Genomic DNA, 24,022 nt, shown 5'->3' with positions numbered 1-24,022 from the left:
GAGGTGGAGGTTTTCTTTGCCCTGAGGCCCTTGATTTCTGAGTGATACAGAGAATCTGTTGCAAGAGGCCGAGCACCCTTGCAAAATGAGCTTTGGTTATTTTTATTTTCCATCTTAGTTTCTGTTTTTTTTTTTTTTTTTTTTTTTTTTTTGTTTTTTTTTTTTTTTTTTTTTTTTGTTGGCCAGTTTTTGTGCCAGGTATTGTGTTTTCCCAGCTTTTTGCTTAGCTGCAAAGAGCTAATCTCTCATCATCTAAAATATTTCTGCCATGGTGCTACATCTCAGGCAGCTGCCCAGGTGCTGGTGGAGGTTTCCCAGGGCAGGCAGCAGCCCTCGTTCACCAGTTTCTTTGAAATATCTGCTAACAGCAGGCAGAGATTTCCCCTTTGTGATTCACTTTGGCTTGTTCTCATGTCGCCTTTTATTCTTTTTTCCGCTTTTTTGCGAGTTTCGGTGACAACCTGAGGGAGCGCTTAGCAAGGGCAGGCGTTCCTGTCAGCCTTTTCACACGGGCGATGCAAAGAGAGCTGAGGCAGACGCCCCCTCCCCGGGGCGATTCAGGGCTGCACAAAGCCCCTCTGCCCGCAGGAATTCTCGGGCTGAGCCCTGCATTCCTTAGTGACACCAAGATAAGCAGAGCAGGAGAAGGTGAGGATGGTACCAGGCTGTAAAATTTAAGAGGTGAATGTTTCTTACTGGCCCTGATCCAAGTGATGGTTAAGAAGGAAAATATCCTGAAAAAAAATCTGGAGAAAGGCTTTTAAAGGCAACAAAAGAAATGTTTCACGGATCTGTCCACAGAGTAAGCACAAGCAAGACATTTTCCTGCAGAGAAAGGGGAGAGAATGGAAGACCAGGATTATTTAGCCTGAGATATCAGAAAACGATGGGGTGTGTGCCTCCTAACCCAGGCTGAAGGCAGTGGTGAAATCCCCTATGGAATTTGATGTAAGAGCAGCAGGATCCATCTGACATCGGCAGTGCTTTACCCTGGCCTGGTTTGGGTCTAATTAAGCACCGTGTACAGAATAGGGTTGCAGCTGAGAGGAAGTGTAAGTTTCCTAAAGGTTTGTTTTCATCTAATAGCATTCCTGCCCAGCATTTCATCTCTGGATTGCAAAACTTCAGGGCAGACGCCCCTGTCCTGCTTTCACTTCTTCACTCTTTCACTTCTTCTGGGAAACTTCTCCCACATCTGGCCCTGTGCAATTAATAACGTGGTTTCTGCAGCCCACCTGGTCTTAATCCTGTGCATAAATAGGTGTGATGAGCTCCTGGGAGCCAGGGGTGATCGGGTTATTGCACAGATTAGGGAGGGTGTGGAACTCCACTGCACTGAGGGCATGTCCGGAGCCTGGTGGGACGTGCTGGGTGACACGGCTGGGATGAAAGATGACCCAAGCTGTGGCTGCTGCAGGTGTCAGGCACAGCAGGCTGGGGCACGCTCCTCTCAGGTGCTGCCTGCCACATCCAGCCTGCAATTATGGAAGTGCAGGAATGCCCTGGGTCCTGCCTTCCCACTCCAACCTCTGCAGGAAGGAGTCTTCCCACTGAAACCTCTCCTCTTTGTGGGAAGAGGAGCTGCAGCCACATGCAGCACTCAAAGCAGCTGGATAAAACCAGCTTCCTTTCCCATCTATTTCCTACCTATTGTGAAAAAGCCTTGCAAAGTGAGCGGGGCAAGGAAAAGCTACGGCTGAATGACCCAAGGAAATACAGAGAGGGGGTATCAGCAGGGGATCACTCTCTCAAACCTAAAATGGCAAAGGATAGGGCTTACAGCCAGCCAGGATGAGCTGGCAGAACTCCTCCTTGCAAAGCAGCAGTGCAGGATTCACTGGAAAGGCAGTGACACATTGGGTAAGATTGAAGGAGGGGCAGGAAAGAAAATGGAAATATTTGCTAGTTTCTCTGAAATCCCAGCAGAGACAGCTTGAACTGCAAGTGAACGTGCTTAGCAATGGGATGAGGCACAGTGTGCTAATGAGAGAGCTATGCTCAGATTTCTCCTGTCTCTGCATTCCTGTGCTCAGGTCACGTAGGCAAGTGGCAGCTCCAGGGCCCCCATGCAGCCCTGTGGGACAGGCTCTGCTCTGAGAGTGGCCAGCATGGGCTGTGCCTCCCAGGGAGCCACCCACAGCAGCCTGGCATTGCTCACTGCCAGCGAGGGGCTCCATGCAGCCACGGTCAGCATCCTCACTGCAAAGCCCAACTGGACACTGATGTGGGAGGCAGCTCTCTGTGGAAGAGGTGCTGGCACTAATACGGGCATTTAGCTCTCCCAGGGCACCCTTAGCAGGCTTTAAATATGGCCAGTGTTTGGGCTTTTGTGGATATCACAATGTGAGGGAAGTACTTGGCTCGTGTCAAGCAGGTGACAAGTGGGTAGGTTCTCTTCTGAAGGAAAACTGGATGGTCCCTCAGCCCGTGCCAGAAGTGCTGAGGAGAGGGAAGAACAGAGGGATGGGAAGCAGGCTGTAATTTTTTATTTTTGCAAAATGTGAAGCTGTAGTTTAAACTGCACAAACTGGGAGTGATTCCCCTGAAGCCCATTGACAGGGGCTGGGGAAAAGCAGAGCACATGGCACGAAAATCAGTGCTCTCAGTTTCCAGTGATGTTCATGAATTTATGCAGGGATTTCTGCAGCATCCCTTTATGATATGACACCACCTATCCATTGTATTTCTTTAGGTATGTGAAACCAGTTTTGTCCAGTAGTTTCACGAATTCTCCCAGTTTCACTCTGTCCTTGCTTTACAGGGTAGTATCAAATTTCATTCACTTCGGTGGATGTGTGTGCTCCTTCCAGCAGGCAGAGCTGCTGGGTTCCCATCTGGTTCCTCAGAGACATCCACAGCTCCTCTGGGAAAGCTGTGCCAAGGCCTGTGCACCCTCACGGGGATGAATTTCTCCCCAGTGTCCGAGCCAGCCCTGCCCTCTGTCAGTGGAAGCCATTCCCCCTTGTCCTGTCACTGAGCATCACTCTTGGTATTTGCTCACATGTGAAATCATTTCTACAGGCTTTCCAGAGCCTCACATGGACAGCTTAGCTCAGTGAGCTGTCACAGAGTAACAGGGACAGAAATAGAAACACACTCAGAGGCCTTTTTAATAGTTTAGATAGTTCCTAAAGCACACGTTTCAACCAGGTAACTAACAATGTTCCTCAAAAGATGAACCTTTTGGATCCAGTGTTGCCAAGATGAATGCTCTGTAGCTTCTCTGGCTTTCAGGAAACCACTTCAGTGGATGAAGGTGGACATAGGTTCTACATTTTTGAGCAACTGAGTAACCACTATAGGAGTTTCAATAGCTTCGTCTGCAGGACTTTGGAATGTTTTGTGTTCTCAGGGTAAATGTTAGACAAACTGTGGAGCTTTAAAAAACATATTTATTCAGCCTTAGTTCTGATAAATGCTGGGCTCTTCAATAATTACCAGTTTAACAATGGAAGTTGCCTGGTTGTAACAGAGAAGAAAATTCACTGTACCATATCCTCAAGTTACTTGTTCTGAATCTCTAAACAGATTGCTGCAATAAAAACTCCTAGGTTAAAAAACTGTCCAGTGGCTAGTTTGTTTAAAAACATTGGGCTGTACAAAAGGAAAGCAAAGATGATCCAATTTTCTCAAGTACTGATGATGGAGTTGCCATACTGCATCCAGTGACCTTAAGTACTTAACAAAACAGACTTCAGTATTTTACAAAAACTGTAAACATCCCAGTCATAGTACAAGACTGACACGTACACCAATTAGTAGCCAGCAATTAACAATCAGAGATATTTTTGTTTAATCTCTGATAGTCTTAGCTATAAGAAGAAGCAGGCAGTGGGAAGAGAGCTTACTCCATCTCATTCCTGACCTCCAGTTAATTTGTGGAAGAGTTCCTCATCCAGCGTTTCATTATGGTCCTTGGAACGTGTTGACAAGAAGATGTAGCCCCCAATATACTCATGGATGATTTTGCAGTCTGCACTCAGGCACGTGAAAGCAATGGACACATTCTGGTCAAACTCGATGGCAACCTAAGGACAAGAGATGTGGCAAAATCAGGGAAGAAAGAGAAGTGTGAGCACACAGCTGGATCCCAAACACTGTGGTAAAGCACTGCCTGCCCCTGCTAAGAGTTCTGGGTCTGCTGGATGCTCGGGGTGTTTGACTGCTTGGTTTTGGATTTGCTGCTACAGCAGGGCCCTCTTGTGGTGAGATACTTTTGCTTTGAAATACTTTGCCTCAAGCAGGCAAGAAAATCTTTAAGCTTTTTCCCAATGGGATGTGAAGTTCACACTGGGAAGAGCAGGAATGGCACCCCTGACTCTTTGTCTAATGAGTAATGTTTAATCTGTCCATTATGTTTTGTGCTGACCTTAAATTGCCTTTGGGGTTCTGGTTTTGGTTTCCAGCTACCATTAGCTCTAAAATGCAGCTAACAGAGCTTAGTTTATCACTGTGGATTCTGCCTTTTTTGAGAGGGATTTCATGTAAAACCAGCAACCTGGCCCAGGGTCCCAAGTGCAGGGAGTACAGCAGGAGAGCAGTAAAGAGTGTATCTGATCTCTCCTGGTTCCTGCAAAACTCCATAAGCAGGAACAGTTTCCAGGCTGCTTCAATTTACATCAGTTCCACCCCAGAAATCTACAATTTATAGAGCTGGATTCAAGCTTTGAAGCCCCAAATAATGGGCCACACACGGACACAGAGTTGCAGGCCTTGCAATCTCAGTTTGGGATTGGAAAGACAAACTGGGCTCCTATATCCTCAGTCTGTAATGGACACTGAACCACCACCATGTAGAGGACGATGTGTGAGAGTTAAAATGAGATTTTTACTGACGGAGCAGTAAACACAACATGTTGGAATTCACCTTGGAGTCTCTATTTCATCCCATCAAAATCAAGGACAACTTGTCAAGAACAAGCTTGGTAGGGACCTTTAAAACTGGTTATCTTTTAGTTTCTGATTTTTGACTACAGACTCCACTAAGGAAAACTGCAGACAGCTCATTTACTAACATGTCACAACACGTTCAAAATCTTTTCAGTGAGGTTTGAAAATATTTTCTGAAAGCTTCCTTGAGTGTGTGAAATGCAAGGGCTGAAGGCAAAGCTGTTCCAGGTTTACCTGGCGGATTTCCCAGTTCACATTCCACTGCTTCATGTTGGAGAACCTCCACGTTGTGATGGGATCTCCTGTGGCCATATCTATCCGTATCAGCCTGTTGTAGGACACCCCAAGCACATCATCCTTCTTGCTTCCTTTAAACCTGAAAAGAACCCAAAGCCACTGAGCAGATCTGCTTTGCAATGATTTCTGGCTAGAGAAACATTTCAGCTGCTCTCCTCTGGAAGTGCAAAAAACATGGGAAAAGTCACAACAGCCTGGGATTGAGGAGAGCTTGGACTCATCTTTAGAACAGGATTTGTTATAAAGCAAAAGTGCAGGCTGGTGAGCCATGGTGTAAGATGGAAAATAAGGAAGGTAGATCTGGCTGAAATCTTTCCATTTCATTCTTTCCTGCTAAAAAATACTGTTCTTCCCAAATGCATGAACTGGATTATATTTTTACTGGAAAAAATGCCAACAATAATTTTTGTTGCTTCATTTCTCTAATGTTGAAACATGTTCTTCTAGTTATATTAACCTAAATTATACAATCAAAACAACTGATATATACATGTTTTGGAGTATATCATATTACAAAATTACTGAGGTATTTTAACATCTCAACTTTCATCTGATTAGTGATGAAAAATAAATACAAAACATCAAAATCTTTGGGGGACAAAATTTTTTGAGTTGGGAATAGCTAGGGACAGATTACTCTACTAAAGAAACAGCCTTCCTCTACCTTCATGCTGAAAGCTGGAAGAAATCTCTGCCTGCTGTGAGTACTTTCAGTATTTTTGATTCTGTTTGTGAACCTTCTCTCTTTGGATGCAGCTGGACCTCAGGGAGAAAATTTGTGACACAATTGTGCTTTGCTTAATGCCCCACTGAGATGCTGCCCAGCAGTTTGCAGCAATTCACCACTACAAAATGCAGTTTAGGTGTTGGGTTTGTTTGTGCCTTTAACAGGATTAATGGTGATAGATGGGGCAAAAAATCTGTACCTGTGGCAGTAAATTCAACAGGATCAGGGGCTATTTTTGGGCAGGGAATTCAGGGAGAATTTTGGCTCCAAACAAGCAGTGCTCTCTCAAGTGACTGCCAGGCACAGTCTGGGACCTGGGACATCCAAGGACCAGCGTGATCTCACAGTTCACATAAGGCTACTGGATTTTGGGAAGTCACAGTTCAATAGTGCAGATCAATTTGTACCCCAGATGATTCCTAGCCAGCCCTGGAAGGGGTGTTAAACATAGATTAAGGAAGGTGCTTCCAAGTATGGTTGTGTCAGTAATTTTCAGCTTTTTGGTGTTTTGTCAAGAGAAAAGGCTGCAGGTCAGACCTCTGCTGTGTCCAAGGAAGCTGCTGTGAACATAATGGGACCTTTCTTGTGCTCACTGCTCTTCCAGATTAGCCTTAAAAAGGGATAATTTGCTGTTCTCTTAATGAAATACAAAAGAAATTAGCATTTTATCATATTGCAATGAACAAGGGTCAGAGTGAACACATCCTGCAGGCCTGAGCACACCAATTAGACATGCATTTTATACATTTTGGAGAGTTTATGACACTAAGGGTTTAATGCTAGTGAGAAGTTACTTCAGGCTGAACCCAAGAGGTCTGTACCAAGGCAGATGTGATGCAGAGTCTACTCCAGGAATGGAGATATGGGTGCTACTCCTATAGCAAAAACAGCAGTATGGAAATCACTAAAATCAAAAGAAGTCTGTGGGGGAAAAATAGAAAATGTTCTTGGAACAGGGTGTCAAAGAACTTCCTGTAAATCACTGAGCATGAGCTTGTTATGGCAGCTTGACGTGAGTGAGAGTGCAATTACCTTACAATGTAGTAGGATAAACCAAACTCAGGCAGGGACTGCCAGGCTTGGATAAAACGCAGCTTGGCCTCCACCAGGGACATCTGGGACACATTTTGGTGGGCTTCCAGAATTCGGGCAGTCAGCTGGGAAAAAATACAGGAAGAGAAAAAGTTTTCAGCCTGACTGGAGAACAAAAATCCTCTTGCTTTTACTAAATCAGAAATCATGAGGTCTGGTGCTGTGTTCAACGCTTTGTTGTCACTGTTTGTGCAGATGCAGCACAGAGGGCACCTGGGGACACATCCCAAATGCAAAAGGCAGAATGGACAGCAAGGTCTCAGGTCTGGGTTTGTGAGGCCCTGGCTCCATACACTGCTCTGGGGACCCTCCTTGGGACAGGCAGGCTGAGCTCTTGCACAGCAAAAGCAGGACAAGGAATTAGGTGGAGAGCAAGGAACGACTTGAAGGGCAAGAGGACCCAAGGACCCTCTTGATTCAGATGGAAACAGTGGCTTGCAGTCCTTAAAATGCTTCCTTTGTTACTCTGAAGAGACTTTCAGGAACAGTGTTATCAGGAGCAGAACATCATGGTGACTTAAGCCAGGGCATGGATGTAGGAGAGGTGCCTGGAGGAGGTGCCAGAACACCTGTCCCTGTGCTCAGTTTGAAGAAAAGGCCTCTTGTAAAGGGACAAAGGACTGCTGCAGGGAGCTGTACTGCATGGCTTCCAAATGCTGCTTTGATCCATCCTCAGCCCTAAGCAGCCCCTGGGATGGCCCACGCCCAGCCACACTCAGGATACCTGCTTGGCCTTGAATTTTTTGGTGTAGCGTGGAGAGACGAAGCATTCGGGTTTCATATCTACATTCTCTGGCTCAGAGGCAGCCTGGGAACACATGGTCCAGTTCTTCATCTGCAGGAAGGAAAGGATCTTCTGGACCTCGGGCTGGTAGGAGCTGTCGGCCATCGTTCTGCCCTTGGAGGCCAAAACACAAGCAGCCATCCACCGAGCGTACTGATCCTCCTGAAACAGAGGCAATGGTTTGTTCTGTTCTTCCTTCCTGACTGGACTGGTTCCAACTGCCCCTGGGTTTTAAATTTTCTAAGAAATCCAGTACCTTGAAATAGATTCTCTTGGAAATTTTATAGCATGACTGGTTTTCACCTACTGAACACTTTTTACACAATTCGATCTGATACGTTTCAATAAACTGAAAATTAATGTAAGATCCTTATCACGCTCTCCTCATCTGAATGGGGAGAGTTCTAATAAAGAAAAAGAAATCCAAACCTCAATTCACTGACAACATTGAAACAAAATACTCTAACTTCTTTTCTTTTATTTTTTTTTTTTTCATAGTTTGTTCTGGCTTTTTTCCTACCAGCTTTACTTGGCAACTGATGGTAAGCACAAGATGACTTACTGTCCTTATTGTGTATTTAACAATTATGTATTTGTTAGGCCACAACATCATTCTTAAATTTTCTAAAGATTTAGACAATAAACTCTCTGCAGCATCCTCATTTTTATATACAATTCTGGAGCAGGACAATCTGCCATAAATCTTGAATTCAAATTTTCTCTTGTCTTATTACTCACATTATCACATCTTAAATATACTTCATTCATGCCATCCGCAACAGGAATTAGTAATTTGATTCCAAACTTCTTTGCTGCAACATTTACATCTGGTACAACTTCACATCCTAGATCACAGGGAATCAGAAGGAAATTAATTTATTTCATTGCTATATCAGTAACTTTAATTACTGCTTTAACACTAAGGAACAGTACTTTGTGGTTGTTTTTCTTTGAGACTAAGGGCCAAGACTTTGAAGCTTAGGCCCTAATGAAAGGGTTTTGTTCCATTCACTGCCTGGTCTGCCTTGCCAGGGTGATGAATGCTCTGAGCTCAGGGAGCACGTGAGCCCACGTGGAAGGGAAAGGATGGGAGTGCTCCCAAAACCTCAGCCTGACCTTAGGAAACGCTCAGCACTCGAAATGGAGAGGGACTGCTGGGAGGGGCTGCTTGGTGAGGTTCCAGCCACCCTGGCTGTTTTTCCAGGCATTCTCTGACCTACTGAGGATAAGCACGTTGGGATGCAGAGCCATTTGTTCATAGAATCGATCTTGTATTTTAAAGGCTTCTTCTGGGATGGGTACTGGGCACCACTGGTTCCCTGATGCTGATGGAACAGAGCTAGATGGAAGCCACACAGGGTGCTGTGTCTGTGTGCCCAGCCAGGGCTCCTGCTCCAGCAGCTGCCTGTAGCCATGGGAATCCCCAGGCACACACAAACAAGGCCCAGGGAAGGCCCTGGAGCTGTCCCTGCACAGCAGAATGCAGGGGCAGCCTCTGGCGTTCCTGCCCATGGCACCATCCCTAATCCTCTGCTGCCGCTGTGTGTTTGCCAAGGACACAGGGGAACGCTCCCTCTAAAGCAGAGTGAAGTATGTGGGAGTAAAGCATCCCACAAGCCACATTCCCTACCTGACTCAGCTTGAAGAATTCAGCACTACAGGGGATTTTACAAATCAGGCTCTGATAATCCCAGCTCGGGTCAAACTATTGAATCCTTTCTGTGTAAGCCTCTTCTGCAGGTGCAATCTCCCTGCTTAGGAGTCTCAGGAATTGAAAAAGCTCCCAGACAAATGCTGCTGTGCTTGCCTTCCCGACTCTAGCAGGGATTTGTTTTATTCAGTTCACAGATGCAAAAGAAAAATCAAAGAATGGAGAATTCCTACCTTTCAGGTTTAGTTTCTCAATAGGTTCTCCCTGTGCAGATTCCTTGTTTTTAAAATAAGATATTGAAGTGTCTCTGAAGACAAACCAATATGTCTTGATAGCTTTGAGTGCCAGTTTCTTGGGCCTAGCAGAAAAAAAGAAATCCCATTTGTTTATTTCAGCACATAAAATTGCTAACCCTCACAAATACTGCAGAGCCTCTGAAATTCAAGGCCATACCCATGGCTTTGGTTGGGTATGACACCTCTGTGTCACTGAGGGGGTGGGAAATGCCTGGATCCAGTCCAGGTTATCCCAGGTATGGACGTGGTTTTTACTCCAGATTTTAGCTGAATCCCATCTGTGATTTTTTCTCATTTATTTCCTCCATTCCTAATCAAAGCCATTCCCTTCTAACTGACTAATCTTTCCCATGAACTCAATAACACAAATGTAACTCCTGATTTATTAACATGAATTTGCATCAGCTTTTCATAGTGCCTTATCTTGAATATCTGCATCCATAAAACCAACTCATAATCATTGTAAGGAAGCAGAGATCAGCTTTTCTGGTTTAATCTGAATCATATCTAACACAACAACATTCTATTTCTTCACTAAGTTTACAGAAGCTTTGTAGCCCTCCAGAGAGAAAACCAGAGGTGTTAGCATTTGAGAAAATTTGAATGGAGAAATACTTCCTAGCTAGTGACAAAGGTCATCAATGAAGTGAAAAAGAAGAAAAAAGAAAAAAAAAATCCAGAGTTTCCCTTTAAATCTAAGAGGATGTTCAAAAAGTATAGAACTAGCTGGAAAACAGTGATGTACTAGATATACCCTCAGACCCTCTATAAAAACCCTAATTTAGAATCCTTCCTAGAAAATGGCAATTTTAATGTTTTAATTAAAAACCTTGGATTTTCAAAACTACCAAATAATTTGGTTTTTAGTTTTCCAATACAGCAACATTCTTCAAAAAATAAGGGACTATATTTTTTTTTTTAAAGAGATACAATTATTTTTATATCCCTGAAAAAGTTGCTGAAAACTTTTTAGGAAGCTTTTTCTTGTTGTTTTTGAAAAAAAGTTGCAATTCTCCACAATACTGTCTCCATGTGAAAGTCGCATTTACTGTGGTGCATACTGTGAATAAATAGAAATAAAAGTTCACCATAGGAACAATAAGCAGTGGGACATGCACAGCTTTGCATCCAGGTTTAGAATTAATCAAATGATTACAGCCACAAAGTGTTGCTGTTTAAAGAAAAGTTTTACACCCTACCTGGATACTACAATGCCTTAGGCTTTATAATTTATATAGGAACTTTTTCATGATGATAAATAACTGCTGAATGCTTATAAAAGCAAACTGTTCTACTGCTGGGGAAAAATAAATAAGCCATTGTTAAAAGCCTTAATTCCCTTTCACCTTAAGCCACCTTCATAATAAGAATGTCAAATAAAATTCCAAATTGGAAATTAATAATTAACAATTGTTAGCAGTTAACAACAGTTAAAATTTTTCAGGTGCAGTTTTCAGTTCCTAGATTAAAAATACCATCTGTCAACGGATGAATCTGATAAATACTTGTACAACAGAACACTTTATCTCTATAAAACACAAAGACTGTTTTGTGATAAAAGGCATTACAGACTTGAGGTCTCTACAGTCATTAAATCACCCATAAAACAAGAGACTACAATGGGGTCACAGAAACTCATTTTGATATTAGAAAAAACAGACTCCATGTTCAGTAAGAAAGGGGTAATTTGGATGTTCCCTTTGTTTAAAAAATACATTCCCTGGGGTTACTTTCAGAAATTCTTCTCAGGGAGAACTGCAAGTTTCTTCTGGTTTCTTACCGGCAAAAAAAGAAGAAAAAGTAAATATGATTGAAAATAGAATTTAAAGTCTTTTGTTTAGAGATGATGACTGATGAGCACAAGGAAATACAGACAGCAGGGTGTTTAATAAGTACAGATACAGCTACCCAGCATCCCAGGAGTGGGAGAGATTTGCCAAGCAACACTGCCAGAAGCAGGAAGAGAAAGATTGGAAGAGAATACTAGGCTGGTTAGACCTATCTGGGGTATTTGTCAATTTATAACTGTCAGATGTACTGTTAAGATTAGAATGAAAAACTCCAGAGATCTCTTGTAAGGTTAAGCTTTTGGTTTTGTATGTTTTATTGTTAATTTCAACAACTCACCTAACTAGCTTGAGATTATCAGCAAGTTTCGGGATGTCTGTGATGTCCTCCTAATCAGGAATAATTAGGAATAATTTTAGTACAATGCACTTTGTAATCAACTGTAAAAAAAAATCAAGAGCAGGAAGGCTCATGCGAGTCAACAGATTTGGCACAGCACAAGAAATTCTGGGGTCCCAAAGGACATACCAAAAAGTTGCTTTTATTTCCACCTTCCAATGTCACTTCCAGATTGGAAAGGGCAGCTTCTACTTCATCCACTTCTGATTCACAGGTGGAATCTTGTGTCTCTGATGATAGTGATAACTTGCTTACATGGTACTAAAATAAAACATCAGCATCCAATAGTCAATGCATCAATTATCAACACACAATCACAGTGTTTGAGAACAGATCACTGGGTCTCCTGGGTCTTGGAGAACTGTGTGAAGTTCTGCAGGAATCAGGGTTTCCCAAGGAACAGCCATGTTCACTGTGGCTCCTGTGCAATGGCCGATAATGGTTTCCTGTTTTAATGATCAGTGTTTGTATTCCTTTGGTGAATAATTGCCCCTGCTCTGGGAGGCTGCTACGTTTGGATCCCTACTCCTGCCATCCATACAAGGTGGAAACTTGGAAGCAAAGTGCTCTGGTGCTCTGCAGTGACAGGCTGTGAATTCTTGGCAGCTCTGTTTACATTTAAAAGGAAGGAATTTATTATTAAGCAAATTTGTGCTTTTTTATCTATGGTCAGAGACTAAGCCATGCTCAGTCATGTTAAATTCCCAAGTACTCCATAGTGTCCCTATCTTCACATTTTCCTGGCTGTTGGGAAATGTTCACATGGTGTACACATGGTGAATTACAGGAATTTTCAGGAAGAAGAGATGAAGGGATGGTAGCTGGTATGGGAAGCCACACTTCATACTAATAGTGGTATCACAGTTACATTCTGGGTGCAGATAATGTTAGTAACTGTTTCCATAACTGTGTGACTAATGGTTGTTAGTGCTGCTGCTGAATTCAGTTGCTTTAGCTGATGGATGCTGCTGAGTGTTTCTCACCCCAAGAGCAGACCCCCAGTCCAAGCAGAGCTCCTGGGCTGTGTCCTAGCCTTGTCCTAACCTGTGCCTGCCTGTTGGAGGAGCAGGTTTTGCCCCTGGGCTCGGGTACGTGCCTGCAGTGCTGCAAAGATGAGCATCTCCTCCTCGGTGCAGTCGATCTCCTCCAGCAGGATGGCCCAGCGCGCCTGCTCGTAGATCTGGTTGATGCGCACGGCGTCGTACTGCGGGAACAGCAAACAGGGGCTCAGGCACAGCCTCAGGGCCAGCTCACCCACGCTGCCTGAGCCACTCTGCTTTGTGATGGGCTCCTTCCTCTGCTCCCTCCTTGCCTTGCACCAGCTCCTGTGATTGTCTGCCTGGTCCCACGGCTGCCTGAGCCTGCACAAAACCAGCCAGGAGCCCCTGGCTGAAGCAGAAGGTGAGGCCCAACATCCCCTTTTGAAGGAAGCCTTGGACTGGGGTAACCAAGATGTGAAACCACACTCACGTGACACAGCTGACTCAAATATGACCTAAAAAACTCCTTTGTTCCTCACTTCTTTTCTTCCGCTCTTGACTTTTTCACTTCTGGTTCTGTCTGTCTTTGCACTGGCTTGAGATTTGCCAGATCTGCTTTCATTCACTCTCTGGTTTTTGGAAAGTGATTATTCCTTATTATCTACTTGGTTAATAAGCTGAAGTGACTCAGAAATGTTCAAGGCCAGAGCTGCTGAAATGTATCTGATGGGAGGGTAAACCTTGGAGCATGACCTCTCCCAGCAGAGGTGAGACATGCTTTGGTTACCTGAAACTCTTTTGGGCATTTCATCCTATGGCTCCAGGGCTGGCTGGGGCAGAGAAGAGAAATGTTTGGGCTGCTGAAGTTGAGACATATACTTGGATTTTAGTGGGGGTGCCATTTCACCCAAAAACATGCCAAATAAACTGGAAAGTGACCTGATTTCTTCTGAGGGCTTCAGCCCAGAAAAGCTGTGAAATTCAATGAGGACAGTGCAATATTAATGTCATTTAAAAGCCAAATTTCAAAAACAGGACTCCTTACATCACTTAGGATACTGCTAGTCTAGTCTTCCCTTTATTTTTTCCTATTAAAAGAGATGCAGAAAGTAAAGCAGCCACTCTGGAAATAAGGATACTGTTTCTGGTGCTCTTCATACCTCATCTTTAAATTTAAGATCTCATTTCATGTGGGGAACAGCAATTCAGGGTCCAGAGGGTCAAAGTGCAGCCGCAGCTGAGGGAGAGAAGCTGAATTTGATCTCTCTGAAGGGCTTGTTACAAATACTAGCTAAAATTCTACATGGAGCTATATATATTCTATATTGCTGTATAGCTCCTTGACATGAAAGCAGGCCAACAATGAATAGCAATAAAAACAAAGATCTTACTTTGGGATTCAAATCAAAGAAAGTGTAATATTTAAAGCGTAGAAGAAGTTGATCTTCCTCCTGAACATCTTGTTCCATAAGTGATCGAGATGAATCCAGCCAGCTGTGGAAGAAAACAACCCACAGATCCATCTGTACAGGAGAAACCATCACACCTGCAGAGCTCCAGTGCAATTGTGAAACAAAAGTGGGAACAAACAGCTCTAATTCCTCTAAATCCAGGGGAAATTCATGTAGCTCAAGAAGGGGGAGCATTCATATAGACTTCCAACTTCCATTTTCTGTGTATATACAATAAGCAATGTTTACTTGTGCAGAACTCAGTCACCTGTTTTCAATGCAAAACTATTGAACTTATCCACGTCTTTTTCCACTGTCTACTTAAAGCCTTTGGAGTTTGCCACCCAAACTGTCCTTTAGCTGTGCCCACTGTGCTCACCTGAATTTACCCTCATCTAACAACAGACTTGAGCCCAGAGCCTGCACAATGACATCAGTCCTCATTTTAAACCCAAAGGGTCTCAGAGAGGCACCTTACCCTGCATTGAGCTTGGCTTTGTCAGCCAAAGTCCGTGGCTGGTACATCTCTGCCAGCATCTCTGGGGAGCAGGTGGGATGGCTGAGGGCCAGGATGCTGCAGCTCTGCTCAGCCGTGGAACCATCACTGAACCAAGTCATGGTGGAAGAGGCTGGTGAGCCACTGACAGGATCATAAATGGGTGTCATGGTCTTACTGTATAAACCTGGATTGGCTGCAAGTTGAGAGCATCATGTTACTGCCATGAAAAATGGTCCTGTCCACTACTTCCCATCACAAAACCCCTTTTCTTTCAAGACAGTCTCCTATCTCTGCTGTTTCCAGCTGGCCTTGTCCTTTCACAGGTGAGTGACCTCAGGGACAGAAATGCTCTTTGTTGCTCTGTGAGATCTCAGTTGTGTTGGACACAGGAAATACATGCTTATAAGCCTTTATTCCTCATTTTCCTTGCAGGTTGCCAAATTTCATGAATATTTTAAGTGTTGTCCCTATCTTTCAAAGGGCAGCAGCACATCCTGTGTGCAGGGCCAACACCTGTTTTCTAGTGTGGCCTTTCTCATATCAATGGAAATGAACACATTTCTAGGGACAACAGGGAAACACTGACATATTGGAGACTTCCTGAAGCCACTGATTTCAGGCCCACTGTGTCTCCAAGACCATCCTACATGAAACTGGCCTCCTTTGTGTAACAAAGAATTTCTTCCTCCTTTTGACTTCCAGTCAGAACAATAAAATCATATTGATTTTTCATTACCTGGTAATCCAGAACTCACTGGAGAGTTGCACAGGTTTAAGATATCTTCTGTAGCTGGTTCTTTGCTGTTCTTGTCTTTTTTCTTTTTCTTTTTGAGTGTGCCTTCTGATTGCTTCAACAAAGAGAGTTCTTCTGGCCGCCTGATATCTACAAAGGCAGTTTGGGAAGTGAAGCAAGATGATTACATCCAAAAGAGCACCCATGGTTGGTAACAGCATTTCAGGAAGCTTCATGTTGCAATCTGGACTTTCTTTTTAGCAGGCTGAAAGTAGAAGCTGTGGAAAATCCACTAATTCTATAATAAGGCCAAAGACTTTGGGCCGTGAGTTTGGACAGGATTTAAATCTCCTTTTGTAGGAAGTGTAACTGCATTTTAGAATGCCAGGAAAAAGCTCTTTCTCCCTAACAGCTCTGCAGTCATAATAACCCTCTGTGAAATATCTAAATTATGAATAAGCAAGAACCATTGTAATTGAGGTTCATGCCTTTTATTATTCAATGCATTTCTCATACAAGATTCTGTCTTGGTTCTCACTGTTCTCTAATGCACTACTAATCCAGACAGGTATTTCCAGTCACAAACCTGGCACTTCATTTCTGAAAAACACTTTTACCCTGGGGTAAGCAAAGGCATTTTTGACAATATTCACTCATTCAAAGTTATGGTGTTTCTGTACTGACTCAACCTGGAGGGAAAATGTAGAAATATTTAATTTGGCCAAATGCCAGTTGGACAATTATGGCATCATTATATCAGAGTTGTTAGGTATAATAAAGACATTGCACCTTTCACAATCTACTGCTAGGAGATGAAATTGAAAGTGGATCAATATGAGGCAGTAAATACCTTCTGAAGATGAGTGTGTTAATGGCCTAAGCTTTGAAGATCTAAATTAAGATGAAGAATTTAATCCCTATTTTTACCCTAAATCAAAGGGATTTTGAAGACTCCTTGTAGACTCAACTGATTCCCACTGGTCACAGGCACACGTCTGGCATGCTCCAAACCCTCTACTTGGAAATGCTCCATTTTTGGGAAGAGTGGGGGACTCAGTGCTGTGAGACATTCATGGGCTGGGCTGGGGTTCTGTGCCCTGACCTGAACAGATCTGGGCATACAGAAGTCTTGAACATTTAAAGCATGCCACATCTGAAGTGAACACATACAGGCAGAGTTGGATAGCATATTGTTTGTGAAAATAGGTGATAAATCAGTTGGCACCAGTAAAATTGCCTGTGGTGAAGACTGGTGTAGGACATTGATAAACTTATGCTCTTAGTCACTGGCACAGAATAATCAGGACCAAGTCCTGCTCCAGGAGGACAAAGATTCCTAGAAAACTGGCAGCTTTGATTATCCAGTACTCCTGCAGCTCGTGGGACACATTGCTGACAGTGCTTGCATCAATTATCACAAAGACAAAGAACCACTGACATGCACTGCATACTAAAACCACAAAAACCTGTCTCAAATTTCTCTTTGAGATAAACAGTTTTGTGAGGAAGGACTTCACATCAAAACAAAGTCACCAATAAATGCTCCAGTTTAGTTGCCAGAGGAGATTTATCTTTACTTACTGAGCATTTTGCAGATGTCACTGACAGCTCTGAACACCATGGAAGAGAAGCTGACTTTCAGTCTCACAGTCTTCATGTTTGGCAAGCGAAGCCGCAGCATTTTGTGCTGAGTAGTAAAGATCAGCTTGGCATCTGCCTGCACCCCGCATTTATCCAGTGTCCAGTGGGTTTTCAGAAGCCAACATTTTTTTTGTTCCCACCAAAAAGCATAGTCTGACCAATCTTGTGCTATTTCTGGGAAAATACAAAATGGTTACAAACAAACTATGGAGCAAATATACCAAACACTTAGTTTGGAAACAGGTCTCTGCAAACACAGATATTTTAGATTAAAGCAGCAGCTACAGGTCCCAACCTAGACCCTGTTTGCTGAATTCTTGTGGCAGTCGCTGGGAACCAACGTTGTTTTCCCTGAAGATCTAACCTAGGTGCCGACTGTGCACTGCCTTAGTCTGTAGAGATCCACGGGGAAAGAACAGCTCCTGATTCTGGTGCTACATATGGTGCAATGCTGCTGGGATTGTGCTGGGATAAGGACTAACCACAAAGGGTTCCAGCTCAGAACTTGTCAGTGCAAGCTAAAAATCCTCCTACAAAATCTCCTGTCACCCAGATGGGCACAAGCTCTTCCACAGCCTCCTGGCAGCAGCACTGAGCAGATCATCTCAGCGTTAAGAACCAGCTTCAAGTCCATGGAAGTCTTGGTGACACACAGCTGAGTAGCAGCCCATGCACAAGGAAAGAGATAAAAGTATTGCTGCTCTTAATTCCATGGGAATTCCAAGATTAAATAACTTCCCAGATGTCAATATGCAGTAGCAGGTAAAGCTTCTGTGTGATCTTGGCCAAGCTGTTTCAGTCTTTGCACCAATCCTTGTTCCTTATCAGCTCCATGAGGCAGAGGCTGTTCCTCAGCATGTCCATAACACAGCAGAGCCCTGTCCTATTTCAGAGTCCCCTGGTAAGAGCTGTGTCTCAAGAGAGCTGCTGACACAAGTCAATTACAGATTTGCTCCAAGTATTAATACAGAAAGCTTTTCATACCAGCTGAGTATTAAAAAAAATACTGTGAAGAATTATTCTTCTGACTCAGTGGAAACTCTGGCTACCACCAGTTTCCGGCTGAACCGTGTCTCTAAGTGTGCAGAGTGGGTGACAGAACTGATGTCAGATTCTCTTCCTGTGCTCCCCTGCACACAGGGGATTTTACTTTTCACTTCCTAACTTTGACTTGGTTAATCTTGGCTTTTCCCAGCTCTTCCCTACTGTATCCATGCAATGGACAACATGGCTCAGACTTAGGTTAGAACGCCACAACAGCACAGGAGACAGGAACTCCTGAAGTGCCTTTTAACAACTGATCCTGTCTGACAGCCTCGGGTGGATAAATAGGGCATCACCTACCTCTCCCCCAAACCACACACCTTCCATCCTTGAGTCATTAGCCTGGTTTAATTATTTTTGTCTAACTGAAAGGCAGCCCCAAAGTTTGGTTGGCACTCTGGTAACACAGGGTGAAACACAGGGAGGGGTTTCTGGTTTTCTGACCACAAAAAAACCTTCATACACTGTGCTGTGACACAGAAGTGAGGCAGTACCATTTCAAAACACACAGAAGCATTTCTTCAGAGAGGGAAAGATGCACATATTATTAGCAACACTGTAAATGAAACAGGTCTTTACTCACTGATTTTTTCTACTAATTTCAGCATCAGTCCTCCAACATGAAGGTCCCCTGTGACCTGTAGTGGAATTTCCTTTTCTACACCTTCATGTTGATGATCAACCGTCAGCAAGAGATCCCAGGTGTGCGACCCATATTCAGTTGAGGAAACCATCTTGGGAAAGGTCTGTGTAAGCTCTGCAAAAGCAAAACAACCAACCAAACAGGATGTTTTCCTCCACTCTGAAACAAATGCATTTCTCTATAGTCTCAACATCATTCCATGCTGCCAGGACTTCACGACAGCCTTGGATAGAACTTCTGAAGTGTTATCATGTTATCTTGTTGAACTAGACTCTGCTCCTGCAATTGCTCTTGCAAGATAGGAATGTGGGATTTTTTGGTTTTATTCTGATTTTGCCACGCCCCCAGCCCAGATGCCTCCATTTGGGTAGATATAGCTCAGTTTTAGCTGGGTTTGCCCACCACCCAGTGCTAATCTACCAGCCTGGACACTGTAAAGCCTACAGCTGTGGGATCTGCTTTGGCAATCTGTCCAGTGAACAAGGGCATTTTGTTAACTTGTACACTTAGGGCTCTAATTTTTACTGCAAATCCAAGTTTACTTTTGCAGTTCTGCCAGCTTGCTCCCATGGGACCAAATCCAGAGAGTAGTTTTACCTATTTGGGTACATACAAGGGGAGACAACTTTAGTGGCTCTCTGCCAGCATTATCCAGGCACAGATCTGCAGTTCCTGCTGACTTGCACAGGGATGTAGGCACGTGTCCTTCTCAGCAGGGTGAATTGTCTGAGATCCCACCAGGCTCCTGCCAGGACAGGTGAACAGTAATCATGCCAAGCCAAACTAGAGGAGACGCTCCAAGTAGAAGCTTTGGTTATCATCAGCTGGGTTCTGCTGAAGAAAGAGCTTGTAGGTATAAGGTAACTGATGCTGCAGGCAGGATTTGTGATATTTAATCAGTGAGACAGCTCTCTGTCCTGAAAAAGGCCTTTGCAGCTGAGGCATAGGCACTAAAATGGATGAATTCCATTTATTGCAAACTTTCAACAACACACGAGACCCCAGGTCACAGACTCTTGCTGAAGGGGCCCTACTCAGACTGCTTTCAACATAGAAAATAACTAAGCCAGAAGGGATGTAACAATGTTAGAGACTGTTGTAGATCTTCTTAAAAACGAGTACATAGTAATTTAAAATATGATGTCAATGCCACTGATACAAAATTTATCATCAAAGGGATAACAGAGATGAGGTGGTAATGACAAAATCGACTAACAAGGAAAGTGATTCCAAACATAAAGGCAATGAAAGTGTATGTGTTTAAGATTAGATGGATTTCCTCTTGAGCAAATGACACTACAAATGAATAATCTGACCAGCTCAAAGCCATCATTTTAGAGGGAAATCACCTCACCAGTGAGTTTCACTGGGATGGGGCTGGGAGTCCACCCTGAAGTTCCAAAATTACAGACACACATGAGAGCCCGAAGTCAGAGAGCTGCAGCTTCATAACTGTGTGAGTCCAAGAGGCCAAGCCACACTATGGAGCAGGCCCTGTTTTTAACTGGTTCTTACATGTGCCAGCCTACACCTTTACACTAAACAGTTACTAAACCAACAAGGGTTGGTACTTATCCAAGAAGTTTGCTTGGCTTGCCTTGGTAAATAAAGGCATTGTATTGGACACTGGGAACTCTGCCTTTCCTGCCTCTGGGATAAAGGATTTTGAATTTGTGCTGCCATGTGCCACGTGGATTTATGAGCTGAGCTATGCACTGGACCAGGGGGTACCTGTAGAGGGGAAGGTCTGTGGCCCTCCTAAAGCATCCAAGACCCAGCTCCCAAGCTGGTCTCCCAGGCAGGGGAGGCTTTCAGCATGAGTGCAGTATAAGGTACACAGCATAGCAGTCCTTGCAATGTATTGATAGCAAAGCAAAAGTCCTGACTATAGAAAAGTCAAAATGCCCCTAGTTGTGCTCCTAAGCATCAATAAACAACTTCAAAAGTAATCCATGGCCAAAGGATGAGAGCTATGGGATTTTATTTCAGGAGCACAGGGGTGCAGTCTGGCAGATGAACTCTACTTTTGCCCACCCTTGTTCCACTATAAACCAACATTGTTACAGAAAAGCAGCAGTCTCATCTGCCCTCTTGGGCCAGCGAAAACATTTAGGAACTGATCTGGATTTTTTTGGGTGTCTATAAATAAGGTTTCACTTCCCAATCTAATTCTGCACACAAATGCCTGTGCTGGCACGGGTGAAAATGAGCAGCCCAAGGGGTGGGCGAAACCCTTTCTTTCACCGGCTTGGAAAAGCATGGCCTCAGTGCACTAATCCTGGCACTCCATCATTCCCTACAGCCGCTCTTTGCCTCCCCACTTCCTCTTCCAGCCAGGAGGTTTCATTTTGAAGATAAAGCAACACAAACACTTGTAAATCTACCGGAGTACGCAGCACAAACAAAGCCTGGTCTTGAAAACGGGGCAAGCAAAGCGACGAGGACAACAAACCCCTCAGTATTAAACCCCAACCAAACCCAAACCGTCAGGGCTCCACATCTTACAGCCTTCAGGTCAAGCCTGGATCTGCTCGGGAACGTGCCCCGGCTCCCGGGCTTCACGTGGGAGCTTGCAAGGCCTGGCACGGGTGGATCAAACAGGCCAGAAATGTGTCCTCAGGCTACTGCTGCCTCCACTCGGGATTTCTGTGGCGCACCGTGGCCAGCGCAGCTATCGGAAAGCCCAGTGGCTCTACAGATCGAGCTCTCCGCAGATTTTAGCCCTCACAGCCCCAAACTTCAATGGAGAAAGATGGGAATCATGCTGGAGCCAGGTGCTACCGACGCGGGGTTAAGGTCAAGAGGGGTCCCGAAGTCTCTCTCGGGCTGGCGGTGCCTGGCGCAGCTCGGAGGTGCCAGGGGGGCCCGGCCCGCAGCACCCTCGGCAGCGCCACTCGCACTTTGAGGAAGTGCCGGGCGGCCCCGCGGCAGGGCTGTAAAGCAGCAACCCCGGCTCTCGGGCACTCCCGCCCGCCGCAGGTGCCGCGGGCAGCGCGCACCGCCCGCCCGTGCCCCGGGCCGGGCTCGCTCTGGCATCGCCCCGCGCTCCCCACGGGCGCCCCGCGCTCCTCACCTGCCGTCCCCGCCGGCAGCGCTCCCCTCTCCTCCCGCGCCCTTCGCCGCCACCTGGCCTCTGAAAGGCGGCAAGGGAGGAGCGGGGGGAGGCGGCCCTTCCTTCCTTCTCCTTCCCTCTGCCCGCCCGCCCGCCAGCGGTGGGAGAAGGCGGCTCGGAGCGCTGCCCGCCCCAGCGGTGCTCAGGGTCACCCGCTCGCTCGCTGCCCAGAGACAGCACCTCATCCATGGCCCCAGGCCACCGAGCAGCTCCTGGGGGTGCTTTTACAGGTTTGAGGCTACTCGGAGAAAACCGGTTCCGAGGGTGCAATGGCAAAGAACAGAAAGGTGTGTTTGTGAGGCGAGGATGTGCTAGAAGAGGCACAGTGTAAAAGTGGATTGAACCGACAGGAAAGGGGCAAAAGCTTCTCCATGAGGCAGATTTCCACAAAAAGTCTTTCTTGCCTTATACATGGTGGTACAGTGATGATGTAAAGGGAAAAAACATATCAATGACAGAAAAGAGAAACAGAGATAATAAAGGAAAAAATTCTTTCAGATTAAACTCATACCCTGGAAAAAGACTGCAGAGATATAAAGGGCACCCACATCATGGGCAGCAAATGGTTACTCTTATGAGAACTATGAAGTTGTGAAGTTGTCAAACCACAGATAATATCACAGGATATTTGCTCCCCTAGGCTTGCTCCCTGATTATGCTCATCTTTTTAGATTGTCTATGCATGCACTTGTCATATCAGACATCTTTGGAGACAGGCACTGCAGAGCTCATGAAGACTTCCAGGGCCTTCTGTCACCTGAGGGCACACAGAGACCTTTAATCACCCCTGCCAGACCCAGCTGGGGCCAATTTCAGGCATTCTACTTAAGCTCAGGGGTAGTTTATCCTTGAGGTCATGGGGAGTAACTCTGCTTTTGCTGCTCCTTGGCACTGGCTTGACTCAGTGGCTTTTTAGGACAGTTTGGTAAACTACCTGCTTCTTATTATTTAAATAAAGGTGCCTCTGCAGATAAGCAAATAATTTTGTATGGACTATGGGGTAATATAAAATTCAGGTGTGAATTGGTTGGTGAACAACCAAGCCTGCTGCTCAGCTCAGAAACACATTCTTGGGTTTTGTTCTCTAAACAAATAGAGCAAGATCACAAGCTCTTGATCAAATTGGAAAAAAAATGGTGCTTGGGAGAAAATCAATAAAAGGGAAGATGGTTGCCAGGCCAGTCAATAAACATTGACTTTTATCTCCAGGCTGGTCCCAGTCCTGGCCTCTTCTAAGTGTAAGTACTATTTCCCTTCCCAGTTACCTGTGAACAACTGACTTGAGAGAAGAGGCTGTAGAGTTTGATGTCAGCCTAGTCCTACTGTGCCAGGAGGGCTGGGGCGCATGTTCCACCTGAACTGCTCTGGGACTGCTGAAAAAATCTCTGTCTCCTATCTGCCAGATCCCTTAGAGAGGAAATGCACTTGCTGGATGAAGAAAAAAAGATGTGGAAAAAGCCAGAAGACGAGGAGGCTGGGGTAAGTTCTCTGTGAATCTAACATAAAGAGTTGCAAGGAAATAGGTGGGTTTTCAGTCAACACTGATCATATCTCCAGCATCTGAGGCAGTGATGGTTTACATCCGAGGAGCTGCAAATTAGGGAGTGTTTTGGAGGCAGCATTTTCATTTTCAGTCATCCTTCAAGAGGCTAAGGAAACCAGATTTGGAGACTTGTAATAATTTCATCCTTTGAGAGGTGAGTGGGGAAAACTGTAATTGAGGAATAACTGTTCTCTTCCAGAGTTCCCATGGAGAAGGATGGGAAATGAAACCTCCATTTGCAGCTTCTTTACAGTTCATATGCTCAAAGCTTCCTTTGGTCAGGAATGAGGTTTACTGGATATGGGTAGTGTTAACTTATTCTTGGGGTTACTCAGCTAAGGCTGAATGGGATCTGTTTAGAGTTTGATTCCTTTTCCAAAGGGTCTACTAAACATCTATAGCTGAGAGTCTCTTAGTAGACAGATGTATGGTTTTGGGAGCATAGGCAGTAA

At 44.7% G+C, this 24,022-nt stretch overlaps 1 protein-coding gene across 3 annotated transcripts; it reads right to left on the bottom strand.

Annotated features, from left to right (window-relative positions):
* Window positions 1-3,372: 3,372 nt before the first annotated feature.
* Window positions 3,373-22,133, bottom strand: FERMT1 (FERM domain containing kindlin 1). Of its 3 annotated transcripts, none has more exons than XM_071441115.1 (15): window positions 21,989-22,133; window positions 18,856-19,029; window positions 17,169-17,402; window positions 15,591-15,737; window positions 14,834-15,047; window positions 14,296-14,398; window positions 13,021-13,128; window positions 12,054-12,185; window positions 11,865-11,914; window positions 9,675-9,799; window positions 8,529-8,635; window positions 7,731-7,952; window positions 6,947-7,071; window positions 5,125-5,266; window positions 3,373-4,028 (listed from the first exon to the last, which is right to left on the bottom strand). In XM_071441115.1, the coding sequence occupies exons 2-15, from the start codon at window positions 19,004-19,006 to the stop codon at window positions 3,855-3,857; spliced, it is 2,034 nt and encodes a 677-aa protein (XP_071297216.1). In that variant the 5' UTR covers window positions 19,007-19,029; window positions 21,989-22,133; the 3' UTR covers window positions 3,373-3,854. The 3 variants fall into 3 exon arrangements, with proteins under 3 accessions (XP_071297216.1, XP_071297295.1, XP_071297373.1); XM_071441194.1 differs by lacking the exon at window positions 21,989-22,133 and adding an exon at window positions 19,529-19,684; XM_071441272.1 differs by lacking the exon at window positions 21,989-22,133 and adding an exon at window positions 19,513-19,682.
* Between the last annotated feature and the right edge of the window lie 1,889 nt (window positions 22,134-24,022).

Source organism: Agelaius tricolor, unplaced genomic scaffold, assembly GCF_023055355.1.
Source record: "Agelaius tricolor isolate 1412-34295 unplaced genomic scaffold, bAgeTri1.0.p SCAF_1, whole genome shotgun sequence".
In the NCBI taxonomy this organism is placed as follows: Eukaryota; Metazoa; Chordata; class Aves; order Passeriformes; family Icteridae; genus Agelaius; species Agelaius tricolor.
Note: the sequence above shows the minus strand (reverse complement) of the source record. Positions and strands in the feature narration are given on the sequence as shown.